The following is a 14,239-nucleotide window of genomic DNA, read 5'->3' as shown; positions in this document are numbered from 1 at the left end:
TATTAATAATATAAGAATCTGCCTTTAAATTAAACATCTGATGAATTACCTTGCCTTAAAGCTATAAAACTGTTATTGCTGCTATAAAAAAGTGTAAAGGAGGCATTTTGACTATGAAATTTCATTTCATGGTCAATTGAATTTACTATATTGGAAAGAACTAAAGATGGAATCATAAAATAATTATGATATTCACATACACTTAAAGAACAATGCTTTCAGGGACTGGCGTTGGGGGAGAGAACTCAATTTTTAATGCTTCTTTTGTAATGTATGGGCTAATCACTAAAGCAGTTGAATTATTTCATTGATTTTTAAAAGTATAGGTACTTCAGCTAAGTGCACGCTGTTGTCATGGTATTTTCATGGACCTCATCACATTTATTGGTGCCTTTTTGAAGTTTGGCTGAACCTGAATGCCATTTATTTGGGCTGGAAACAAACTAATCTTGTTGAAAATTCTAGTAGAATTTCACCTTGAAGAAATGTCATGGGATTTTAAATCACAAATGTTGGAAAAAATAAAATGTACTGGGACAGAATTATGATGAATACAATGTGTCGTTGGCTTTGTTCTATGGACTACCTGACATGTTCACCTATAAACTTGAATTCAGAATCGCCCGAGGCATGGTTAAAAATAGGTTATGTCAAGGTTCTTCTATATCTCCCTCCGGGTACCGAGTTGGCTGGCTACATCATAATACTCCACAGAAGCCTCCTCGGAGATTTCCCTGAGGAAGGTCACCAGAAAAATAATAAATAATACTTTCTACCTCATGCATTCAGCTTCCCAGTGCACGTTGGATATTTCCTACCTTATGCAAGGCAGAAGTTTTATTATCCAAATGAATATGGCAGTCTGTTAAGGATTACTATGGTGCGTTAAGACTATCATATAAGAAGAAAAGCCAGCTTGTTTATATGTTGCATTGAACCAGCTTTTCTTCAGAGCCTCATCGGTTTTCCTTTAGAATGAGTGACAGTTTTGTCACATTACTGATTAGCTGCATTATTGTTGACAACAAGCACAACACGTTTATCTTCCTTAAATTTATGCCATTATATTTAAAAACAGAAAGCAGGAACATAAAAAGGGGGATTAAAAAGAGCCCAATGATTAGCATTCACATTTCAAAATATGCAAATAATGCCCTAGTATTCAAAAGTGAATTGCTGAAAAATTGAATGTCGAAGCATTTGTGGCTTCAAAGAACAACCTTGATTTGCTTGTCGTGGATACGTATGTTTTGAAACAGGATGTGGTTGGCAAGTCAAAATCAACTGTAGATTTTGCTTAAAAATTCGTTCCCCTTAAGCATTATTGTCAGTTCAGATGATCATCTGGAAATTATTTTAATCTACAAAAGATCGCAATTCTAAAAATCTACAATGTGCGCTCCAAAGGATTTTTTTTTAACACCTCTCTATAATCTGCCCAGCCCGCTGAGTAGCATTGACATCAGTAGTACATCAATTTCAGAAAGTGGATTATTTTTACTAGACAGCTATTGTGACATATTGGGTCAGTCATAAATGAAAGATATTCATGCAAGCATGCAATACTTGTAATGAAGTCTCACTCTGACCTTCTGTATGATTGATTCTGTAATTTAGTTTTCTCAGGCAGTGCCTGAAATGAAATGAAATCATGTTGAACAAGTTTTGAATACCCACAGTGCACCAGGAGAAGAAAAATCTGCAGCCCCAGAGGCTTGAGAGAGAGCAGATGAACGATTTATCTCTATGCTATTATAGCCTTTGCCAGCATTCAACATTTCTTCTTCTTCTCCTTTTTTTTTTTTTTTTTTTTTTCTTATTTGGCTTAAGTACTTAATTCTGCAGGTAGCTGTAAATGGGAAAATAAAATGCTGTTCTGATTTAAAATGACAGGACAGGAGTATGTGCGAGGGACTGATAAAATATCTTCAATAGAACTGACCTTTCATGTAGCTGAAAGTTACTGGGGGATTCATCCTCATAATTACCATATAGATTATTTTTATTTCTTTCCTGCAATGAAACATTTCAGAGAGCAGTAGTGCTGATTGAATGAAAATTGAACTTGTTAACATTCTTTTCAGCTTAGCCTGTTGTACATAACAGAAGGTTAGCTTTGATGAATTTCAAAATTCTCTTTGATATCAAAGAAACAGACAGTAAAATAATTGTCTCTAGTCTGATATTTTGTATTGCCCCCCAAAAGAGAATTTATGAAACACACTGATAATTCACACATACACCCCCCATGCATTATATTTCACGTGTAGAGGACTGGCATTTTCTGTTTGATTTTGCTTTGGATTTAATTGTGATAGCACATGTGTCTAGAAAATGCTACAGTGGTGCACAAAATAATAGCCAATGTAATATTAGAAAATTGAAAAAAATGGAGGAAGAGTCTGAAAGTATCTGTACCTGTTAAGGCACTAGGAAAAAAAAGTCCTATAGAAGATACTCGTGCAGAGGAGAAAATGATAAGCTCTTACAATATTCATGAGACTCTTAAATCATATTACCAGGCTTGTTTTACAAGTTTTTATTTTTCCTAAAACTTTTGGCATGACTCTAATTTTGAAATTGAATTATTTTCATCTTTACAAAATGACTTTTCTGCCGTTTCATACTTTTGAAAAAAATCGTACATTAAGAGACATAGCAGACTTTCAATTAATACATTGTTTTTAGCAATGTTGCTTAATGTGTTACAGATAAAACAGTTATTTCATGGGTCATTAATGTGTTTAATGCGTGGAACGTTCTATTAAAACAAGCTCTTATTATTATTATGAACATGTTCATTGCCATTGTCAATAGAGGCTACACAGCTAAATTCTGCAGGATGATTACCATTGAGCCATTGTGGGGGGGCACCAATTCCTCATATCAATTGAACAGTTGCTTAATTTGTGTTTATTTGGGGTGAAGTTCTTGTCAAAGGTATTTTTATTGTATGTTAACAATAGAAAAGGTACAACTTACATAAGCAAAAAAATTCACTTCAAGTGGAAAAGGACCTAATTATACAAAGCCTAAGTAATAAAATGAAAACCATATTAACCTATAGCAAGTATTTATTGAGCACCTACTAAGCGCCACATATTAGGGATTTTTGTTGTTGTTGTTTTGATACTGAGGATTGAATCCAGGAATACTTAACAACTGAGCAACATCCCTAACCATTTTATTTTTTACTTTGAAACAGGATATTGCTATGTTGCTTAGGGCCTCGATAAAATGCTGAGGCTGGCCTTGAATTTGAGATCCTCCTGCCTCAGCCTCCCCAATTGTTGGGATTATAGGCACACACCACCATACCTATCTTATGCATTGTTCTTATTCATTAGAAAGTGATTATACTATGTATGAAATTGTTTTTTTGATTATCAGTTCCTCTGTGTAATACGAAAACTCAGAATCTGAATATAGAAAGGTGCTTATCATCAAAATCGACTTTAATTGGCTTTAATTGACAATTGTCTTCCCAAACTGCCCAAGCTGTAGGCACTTCTACTGCTTTCTTGGGGGGAACAAATAGCCTTGTTATTTGAGCTTAAAATAAGTATTCTTTGTTCTCACTGACCCTGATCATGCAAGTGCCCTCTTTAAGGTTGAATTCAGGGTTATCTAGTAAAGTGGGAATGTGTTCCAAACTTCTGCCAGCCCCAGTTAGCTGTCAGTGCAGTGTGATACGTGGCTGCTTGCTTGATTTATAACATTTACAGGAAAGTGTTGTTGCAAAGTTATGCTATGGTTTATTTCTCTGTATTTTCTTTTTAGCATGGATCTTTATAGTTGAGTATTATGGGAACCTAGTAATGATATAGGACTCGTCAAAACACCATTGACATTCAGATTGCCAAATAAAACTGACACAGTGGTTCAAATGTTTTTAGAGGGACAAAAGTAACTCTTTACATCATTACTCCAGTTTCTTTTATTTGGGGCACTGACCATTCTTTGAAATGGTCTCCTTGGCTTGTTCACCCCAGCCTGCTCTCCACCAGAGTACAGACTCTAGAAGGGCAGGAATCTGGCCTCTTTTGCTACTTACTGTCATCTTAGGGCCTACAGTAGCCACCAGGCTGGCACACACGAGGCCCTCAGACTGTACTTTGGGAATAATGTATGAGTAAATGAAAGGACAGTGAGAGAGTATTCATCTGTTATTAAGAATGTACCTTGACTCCTACATTAGACTGGAGGGAAGGGAACTTCAAGTATCAACAGCTGGAAAGGTAGGATTCCTCTTTATGATTTTCAGTTAGAACTTAAAAAAAAAAAAAAATCTCTGGAGTGGATTCCTTAGGAAAACAAAGGAGTTAGAGGATACATGAGTGAATTACCATTAAGAGTTGATAATAAACTCATGAAAATTTTATTTTGCTAAGAAACTATTAATTAACTCTTGGGAAGACTGTTTTCCATGAAAACTTTCTTATGGAGGTATGTTTGATTATAACCCTGAGAGTACTCATTAAGGAAAAATCATCTACTGCAGTGAAGATACTTTAATGAATATCAAGTTGGTGGGATGTGGTCTATAATTACATTGGTACCGTTGGTATGCATTGGGCTTAGCTGTGTGTGTCTCGGGGTCTTCTGGGGTTAGAAATATACTACCTAGCTAAATAGAACCATTCGATTTGGAAATAAAATTTTAACACTGCTATAGGACATAACTAAATAATTGGGCATAAAATTACTGGCTTGAATGTTATACTTGTAATTTTGATATTTATTAATACAAAGTAATTTTGACTACAGATAATTGTTTAATTACTCCATTTCTCAAGAAATGTTCATTAAAAAACTGGCACAGTGAAAAATATATTTAGTCACACTCTCAAACATATTGGAGTTATTTGCTTCTTAATTGGATGTTATCCTCTATTATGAAAACCTGATATTGGATTGTTACAGAGAATATTTATTTGTAAGTGTAAGTAAAAGGTACATTAAGTGCATTTGCCTATTAGATTTAAAAAAATCTTTTATGTTGAAATCAATCTGGGTGGAAAGAAGCACCATTGTAATGACCAAGAATGGTTAAAATCAGAATAAAATACTTTAAATGTAACATTTACAGTAAAAAAAAAAAAATTGAAAGCAAATATATTTGCAAAAAAAAAAAAAAAAAAAAAAAAAAAAACCAAAGAAAGAAAGAAAAAATCCACACTACCCAGAAAACAATATTAGAGAGGTATAATTTATACTGTCTTCAGTGTGAACACAGGTGAATACCTCATTGCTCTGGGCCTGAGTGAAACAGAGAAGATGATTTAAATCTGTAGAAGAAGTAGTTTTCTTGATTCAACAAATAGAAGCAAACTGTACCCATTCCTTTCCCCCTGTGCTTCCCAAAGACATATCTTTGACGTCCACACTGGCTAAAGCAACTAAGTGATTTATACAGTAAGCCCATCCTTCACCTTTCAGTTCATTCAGTCTTGATTAAGTTTTGTGCTGGGGATTGAACCCAGGGGTGCTTAACCACTGAGACAATCTCAGGAACTTTTTATTTATTTATTTTTTTAGTTTGAAACAGGATCTTGTTAGGTTGCTGAGGGCCTTGCTAAGTTACAGAGGCTGGCTTTGAACTTACGATCCTTCTACCTCAGCCTCCCTAGTTTCTGGGATAACAAGTGGGTGTCGCCATGCCTAGCCACACCTCTCTTTTGTCTTCCTTGAATAAGAGAAACCACAAGTTAGGCCCAGAGCCTTAGGCAGGTCCCATTTTTATCCTAAAAGAACAGTTTTCCTCTCTTCTCTTGGTATTTATTTAACATTCCGTTTGTCATGAGCGAATCTAGTTTTTCGTTTGTATTTGTGATTGAAGGTTTCCTTTTCAATGTAGAAAAATCTAGATTTTTTTTTAACAGTTCACTTAAACAATTGACATTCAATAATTGACGGCTTTTCAGGCAATTTAAGAAAACAAGGACTGTTTCCAGAAATACCCACTCATTGGTTTCCCATTGAAAAGACAGAGAGGCCCCTCATCGGGTAGAGACCAGCGCTGGGTTGCTGTCCACCCTGGGCATCGCATGCATGAGTTGTGCAGAGCTTTAGGTCAGGAGGACCAGAACCTGCCCACTCTGAATGCCTTGTGATGGCAAAAATTAACACTTGTTTTCTCTTCAAAACATAGTTTGAGGGATTAGGCTGCACATTTCTATTTGAACTAAACCAAATGCCCACAGGTGGTTTAAACGGGTTGCCCATGAAGAGGGTCAGTTACTAGAATGGATGACCCCCTCGATGGAGAGACGCCAGCCCTTAAACACGCCACGGCTTCCTTCTACTCTGGGAACACAATCCAGACTGCCTAAAATGGACCATAAAGCCTGCCACTTTATGGCCACTGCCTTTCCAGTCTCATGGTGGGCCTTGCTTGTCCTGGCCCCAGGACTCTGGCCTCCGTGTCCTTCCCTGTGCATGCGTCCTCATGCGGGGCCTTGGCTCGTGTTCCTTTCTGCTTGGGATGCAATGTCCTCTTTTCCAGCTCAGTTAGCTCCCGCCTCCCTTTGTGCCCTGTCTCTTCTGGTCCCCTCCTCTGGGGGGCATCCTGTGTCACTCGCCCACTTTGCATCATCTGGCCCCTTCCATCTCTTGGTCCCACTGCATTTCCTCTCCACCTTGCCCAGCCTGCTTCTGGCTCCCCTGAATTTTCCACCTTGTGAGCCGGCCAGGCTCCATCCCTGCTCACTTTGCACCTGCTGTTCCCTCTGCCTGGAACACGCTTCCCACCCATCTCTGGCTCTTTCTTGCTCCTCTCTACCTGCTCCTGTGTCATCTTTTTAAGAGGACTTCCTTGCTAGCCTAATGAATGCAACCATCCTCCCCAATAACTTTTTTTTTTCTTCATGGTATTTGTCACAATTTGAATCTTCTTTGTCCTCATGCTTTCTATTTTTAGGGATAAAGTATAAGCTTTGGCTACTAACCCCCACCATCCCTGCCAGCCCAAGTAAATGATGTCCTCGATGTTTGTCCAATAGCCTGCTTCTCAACAAGGGAGATTATTGACATTTGTCAGATCATGCTTGTCAAAGCCTAATAGGAGGGGGCTGCTGGCATCTTGAGTGTAGAACCAGAGAAGATACCAGACACTCAACAATGCAGAATCCCCCCAACAGAATTTTCCAGACCAAAAGGTCAATATTGAAATTGAGAACTCTTTGTCTAATATTACCCAATAGAGGACAAAGTTTTCCAAGTGCTGGACTAGGAAGTAATACAAATGAATACTACATATTAACTTGGTGACAGAGTGCTTGCCTAATGTGCTGGAGGCCCTGGGTTTGATCCCCAGTAACATAAAAAAATAAAAGAGTTTGGCAAAGCTTCCAGCACCCAGATCTTATTTCTGGTTATGATAGTGACCATCTCTTGCAATGCACCAGTTAGTTGCCTTGCTTTTAAGTAATCATTGGTAAATCTTTCAGGACCCACTTTTAGCAAGTGAGAGGTAATGATTTATAAAAACACATTAAATTTCTTTAGGCTGTATTCATGGTTATATATTTCCTTACTAACATATTACTACTGATAAGAATCGTGAGCTGTCTCTTGGAGGAGTCTATATAAATTTCTCTGGCCTACCTTTTGATATACTAAACCTTTTGGTCCATTCCAATTTATTGTTTAGAATAATGTTTAAAAGACATGGTAATTTTGTTTTCAAAGATGTGAACATTGATATGTTGGCTTCACCTGCCTGGCATATAATAGGTGCTCAATAAATACTTTTGAACTGAACTGACAGCTTCCTCTTTTTTAAGTGGGAATCCTAAGATCAAAGGAAGTGTCTTCTAAAGGTTACTTTTTTTTATTTTGGTATGGAAAATGATTGGCGCCTTTGGGGAATCAAGTTCCCTTAAGCGGTTGTTAATAATTGGTGACCCTAAAGGAGCTTGAATTTCTAAAGAGACACTTTGACCATTAATCTTCTTATACTATAATCCTCAAGCATGGGAAGTTATTAGTGGATAACTGTGAGCCGTGGTAAATGCTAGCACATTTTGATGCGTTGATGATGTGAGGTAGAGGTTACTGGAAAATATTCTAGAGCGTCCTGCCCTGTGCAAGATGAGGATGCAGCCAGCATCTTTGATGGTGGTGGAGACCCCAAGGGCCATTCCCTTCTCTGCAGGTAACTGCTACCTTTGAGGCACTGCAACTCCTCTGGAGAATAGTGTTTCCAAGAAGCAAGTGTCACTGCTCACTTGATGACAAAGAATTGGTATAGTAATAGTATCAAGACTTTCTAAAGGATTAAATTAGAAAATACATGGCAAGTTTAGCAGCACCTCTGGCACAGAGCCAACACCTAGTAATGTTCCTTAATAGTACATTGAATCACAGCTGCCCATCAGCAGGGCTTCCCAAGCAGCCCGCTCATATACAGGCATATATGGCCGGTGGAATTCAGGGAGGGTTGGCAGGCCAGGAAGAAGGAATGTTTTTGGTCTTCTGTTCCATTAGGAGATCTGTCTAAAATGCTGTCGTTGTGGGTGAGTCTATGCAGCATCTTTCTGTGCTGATTTTCACAGGCATTGGAGCAAAGACAGCAAAGTAACTCCTCTGTTAATGAAAAAGCTGCATAAATCTGATTAGCAAAGTTCATGGTCATGCTAGTTAACTAATTTATTATTATACAGTCAGAATTAAAACAATTTAAATGTACTCTGGACATTGCTTGTTGATTAAAAACATCCAGATTTCAATAAGTCTGAAAAGACTTTGAAAATATTCTATTAAAGTGTGTATGGGAGTAAATTTAAGGGTAACATAGGTAACTTAATTGCCTGTTATTGGGGGGTGGAATTGAATAATAAGTGAATAATGATTGAGCCTCAAAAAAACATGGAAGACTGGACAGAGAGCTCAAAGTTTAGAAGAAATGGGTTCATTTTTTTGGTCAGAATGCCAATCAAATAAATAAATAAATAAGATAAAGTGTTTACATCAAATCCACTTTTAGGACAGAAGCCTGCAGAAGGTCACCTACTGATGGAATGTCGTCCTATTTTAGGATCAATGGAAGAGAATGTTGTGAGAGAGGAAAGAGTGGTGTTGATGGGTTACGTGTGACATTTTCTTCAGGATCAGACTAATTTTAATAATTCTGCAATTATTAGGAGATTGAAAATTTATATATTTAATATTAAACTAACAATTTGCTAGACCATTTTAACCACTTGTGTTATCTTCTGTTTAGCTTTTCATGACTCAAGTATTTTAGTGTTTCTTTGTTTCATTTTGTGTTTTGGTGATAAGTTTGTCAAAACAGTGTACGCAGGTAGAGGGGAAAAGTTGAGCCTCTCCTCTTCATTCCCCTAGTCCTACCCGGGAATGTGACCTAATGTAACTGTTGTAACTTCCTCTTTCTTCTTTGTTTGTTTTTTGGTACCAGGTATTAAACCCCACTGAGATACATCCCTGGCCCTTTTTATTTATTTATTTTTAAATTTTGAGATATTAAGTTGCCTAGGACTTCGCTTAATTGCTGAGGCTGGCTTTGAATTTAGCATCTTCCTGCCTCAGCCTCCTGAGCTGCTTGGATTACAGGCTTGAATTGCCATGTTTGGCCTTTGTCTGTTTGTTTTTGCTTAACAAAAATAGGGACTGTGTTCTACAATTTTTTTTACAACTTGTCCTTTTGTTTGGACATCTTGAATGTCACTCTAGGTCAGTGGTTTGTCAACTGGGAATGATTTTCGCTTTCCAGAAGGCATTGTCTAGAGATGCTTATTATCATACATATGTGGGGAAGGAGGCTTCTCTGAGCATCTAGAGGGTAGAGGCTGAGGATGCTGCTGAAGCACCCAATGCACAGCACGAGCCCCACAACAAAAATTAAAATTATCTGATCCAAAATGTGAATGGAGCTAAGACTGAGAAAGTCTGCCCTAGGTCAATATGCATAAATCTAATTCATTATTTTTAAAAGCTTCATAACACTTTGTAGTACAGTAGAACATAATTCAAGTAGCCCTTTGCTACTGCTTCTTATTTAGTAGCATTTGTATGTTTAACATGAAGAAATTTAGTTTTTAACAATTTATTCTGCTTCTTTAAAGAGTAAAAATAAGCCTTTTCAGAAGGACTTGAAAGAGGGACTGTTAAGAATTCATAGGCTTGTGTATAAAATTAGATTCTGGGTCACCGAGAGTCAAGAAAATTTGGTTTCGGTGAAATCACAGACTCACTCTAAATGACAAGTCTTGAAGTCATTCGAAAAGCATGTCTTCATTTTTTGATTCGTTGGAATTAAAAAAGACAAGAGAGAAAAAGAAGCAATAATAACTCTAAAGTCTTTTGTACAACTCCCCAGAACAGAGAAGGCTACTTTTGAAGTCACCGACACCACTTTCAGAGAAAACTAAATTCTGATGATCTCTACCTTCTCTTTCCACATTAAAAAAAAAAAAAAAAAATCCATTAGCACATTAAATCATGGTGGCATTGAACAAAAGAAAACAAAGTAGGTTTAAGTGTAAAAAAAAAAAAAAAAAAAAAAAAACGGTATCTGATCCGAAAGACATGAAATGACTTCCAGATGCCATTGACATGTACCCAGCATCGAATGCCCCTTTGGCTCACCGAGGGGGTTGCAAAGACAGGATGCCCTGCAGCAGACACGTGTTGTTCTGTGAAAGCAAAGCTCTGTGTTTCCTCTCTGTGTGTCCCGGTGTTCCTTGAAGGACCGACTCTCCTTGACTCACAGAACTGAGTGGAGAGAAATGGAACCGTGCTGTGTGCACCAGTTGGTGAGCCCAGCAGGGCTGGGTCCCTGTTTCTGCCTTTCCCTCCTTGACCAGCAAGAATTTCATCTTTCCTTTTACTGATAGTCTTTCAAAAAAAAAAAAAAGTCATCCCAAGACAGTGTGCAGTCAAACAGCCTGCGCTGGATATTTGGGGTATTTGGGTTTTGTGCTCCTGAGCTTACGATGACCTGGCAGGAGTCTTTCTATTTACTTAATTCATACAGAATATCATCCTGCAATCGTCCAACCTGTCAAAATTGCAACAGGTTGGGTCCAAGAAGCTGATAACTTTATGTGTTTGTGGATATTTGGGGAAACTAAAAGCTTTTTTCCGCCCTTGCCATTGCTGTTGTAGGATCAGAGCCACACACAAGTCTCTCAGTACCGCCAGGACCCCTCCCTGATCATGAGGTCCATCGTCCACATGACGGATGCTGCGCGATCGGGGATCATGCCTCCTGCCCAGCTCACCACCATCAACCAGTCCCAGCTCAGTGCCCAGCTGGGCTTGAATTTGGGAGGAGCCAGCATGCCCCATACATCTCCTTCACCTCCAGCAAGCAAATCGGCCACGCCCTCGCCTTCCAGCTCCATCAACGAGGAGGATGCGGAGGAAGCCAGCAGAGTAAGTTAGAGCTGTCAACCCCCAGAGAATGCAGCTTGCCCCCTACCTCTGGCTGTGAATTCATTCCTGGTCTAACCCTTGTTTCCTCATGGATTTGGAGTCACATTTAAGTTTATGCTAGTTGAATATTTTCTCCCCTCTTATTTATTTTCACTAGAAAGGGTGTGGACTGAAAATTGGGAGATCTGGTTTCTCTGAGTTGTAAGCCCTGGGACAAGTTCATTTAACCCTTGTAAACTTAATTTTCATAATCTGCAAAAGGGAGGATCTGTACTCCTTTTCCAGAAACTTCTAGAAATTCTAGATTTTGCAAAAATGGGAAGCTCTGGTTTTCACTGAGGGTTCCAAGGGACAAGTTTCATCCAGTTCTTTGGCTGTGCCTCTGCCACTTTTGACAGCTTTGCATCTTCAGTGATGTTTATCTCTTAGTAAATTCTGGTCATTCACATCTTTATTTTTATCATGGGAAGCATATTTTTTTTAAGTACATATATTGATTGCACTTATGACTTTTTAAAATGCCTGGAATGAATACCTTTTTTTTTTTTTTTTTTTTGGTACTGGGGATTGAACCCAGGTGCATTTTACCACTGACCTACAACACCAGTCCTGATCTTTATTTTGAGACAGGGTCTCATTAATTTGCTGAGGGTCTTGGTAAGTTGTTGACAAGGCTGGCCTCTAACATGTGTTCTTCCTGCCTCAGCCTCTTGAGTCGGTGGAATTACAGGAATGTGCTACCTACCATACCTGGCTAGTACGAATAACTTCAATATAAAGAATACTGTAATAAAACACAGCTACTCTTTACTTTTTTTTATGAATTCTGGGTTGTACACCTACTCTGTACTTGACATTTTACTTGGTTCATTTTACTTGATAAAAAGATTTATAAGAGAATTACTGCCCAAGGGACTCCCCACTGAGGAGGAATAGCAATGTTTAAAACTAACTCCAGATGCGATTAAGGGTATAATTGATGTATCTGGTGTGCTGGGATTATAATCGATTCTGCTTGGGAGAGTGATTTGAGGAAGCCTTTATTGAGAAGGTTGTATTTGAATGAAGTCTAAGAGGATGCATAAAAGTTTGTGAGGCAGAAGAAAGAGGCCAGCATTCTGGTAGCAGGAACAGTGAGAAGCAAAGGAAAGTACATGTGAATTTATTAGTATCATGAACTTTGATGTCGGGGAGGGGAGAAACAGAAGAAAGAAATGGCGTAAATGGTAAATGTGGTGGCTGAGAGCTGATTAATTATTTGCACAGAGGAATGGCCTAAGCAAATTGATGCTTTAAGAGGGTAATTTTTGGCTACAGATAGAATGCATTACAAAGGGAGGAATCAGAGAAAAGAAAATCCATTAGAAGATTTTTGTTGGTTTGTTTTCTTTCATCAAAGAGCAGATTGGGCAGAAGGTGCCCAATTAATGAGACATTTAACAGAGATTCATTAAGATACAGTGATCCCCTAGAATTTGAAGACGAGATGAATTGAGTTTTAGTTTGAGAGACCACATGACTACCTGTAAATGATAGGATCCACCTAGAAAGAGAAGTGTCCCCACCCCCAGGGGCAGGATGAGTTTGGCATGTAATGGTTGAATTTAGGTGCTTACATTGAGTCCAGAGCTCACTTCATTGGATCTGGAACTATAGATTGGGGAACCATCAGCCCATAGATGTGAGGACATGGAAGTAATCAGGATTTCCTAAAAAGGGTAAGGAGCAAGTCAAGGCCAGAACTTTGAAAGCATCATTTATTTTAAGTAGTAAATGGAAGTAAAAGAGCTGGAGAAGATTGAGATTGATGGCGAGGACTGGAGGTGGCTCAGTGGTACAGTGCTTGACTGGCACATGGGTGGCTCTGAGTTTGACTCCCAGCACTTCGAGAGAGAGGGGGGGGGGCACAGAAACCAAAGGGACTTCAGGATGAAGGGTTTGGTCTCAAATTAGCTCTCCATTGAGCTCAGGGTTGGGCAGATGCAGGGTTGGTAATACTCACACTCACAAGGACTTCACTGTGGTGAAGTGATAAATAAAGAAACTCAAGGGACATAAGACACAGCTTGGTGACAGCTGGTCATTACACATCAAGGTGGAGTCCTTGCACTGAATGCCCATGTCCACTGATCAGACTTACCTTTGTACCAAACTGAAATCATCACATCTAAGGAGAACCTTCCACATCACTCCTATCTTGCTCTATTTTAAGTAAGGGACTCAGTTTTATGTGAAAGCATCTGGGTTTCCAATTTGTTCCCTTTTAAATAACAGTTGAGAAAGGAGGATTAAAATGATGGTTAATTATGTCTCTTTGGGGGTAAAGCCATTTTTTCAGCCTTCCCAGCCCTTTAAATTCAACTACACAAAAGTTTCTCCAGGAAAATTAATTCTGAAAGTTTATTTAAACAGTGGGACTATTTCATTTCTGGTTTATTCTTAAAAAGGTAATAATAGCTAAGGCAAGTTACAGTTTTACAAGAGAAGCATCAGAGGTTGTCGACATTTATACCTTGTTTTAAAGAGAATAAAATTGAACTTCTCTTGTTTGGGAAAAAAACAAAACAAAACAAAACAGAAAACTGCACTATAAATTGTCTCATTGGTCAGGGTACTTACTTTTGGCACAAACGGTACCAAATTTTCTTCCAGAAAAAGAATATAGTTGTTTGACTCAATTAGAAAAATATGAGCGGATCTATATTTTGTTTTTCTTGTTGCTACAGTAATGTTTTCATTGAAGGAGAACTTGGCTCCAATTCAAGCTGTAGTTGAAGGATATGGGTTCCTTTGAGTGGAATTAAACAAGTCTCACTCACTCTTGAGAGTTTAGAAAAAAAGA

General features: G+C 38.3%; 1 protein-coding gene across 2 annotated transcripts in view; it reads left to right on the top strand.

Annotated features, from left to right (window-relative positions):
• The window catches only part of Tox3 (TOX high mobility group box family member 3), a 103,355-nt gene that overhangs the window by 79,521 nt on the left and 9,595 nt on the right, over window positions 1-14,239 (top strand). For both annotated transcript variants that reach the window (XM_076839171.2, XM_076839170.2), the window contains exon 4: window positions 11,128-11,397. In XM_076839171.2, coding sequence (XP_076695286.1) covers window positions 11,128-11,397 — 270 coding nt within the window. The remainder of the gene's footprint in view (window positions 1-11,127; window positions 11,398-14,239) is intronic.

Source organism: Callospermophilus lateralis, chromosome 18 (genome assembly GCF_048772815.1).
Source record: "Callospermophilus lateralis isolate mCalLat2 chromosome 18, mCalLat2.hap1, whole genome shotgun sequence".
Lineage (NCBI taxonomy): Eukaryota > Metazoa > Chordata > Mammalia > Rodentia > Sciuridae > Callospermophilus > Callospermophilus lateralis.
The sequence above is the reverse complement of the archived record's forward strand: the minus strand, read 5'-3'. Positions and strand labels throughout refer to the sequence as shown.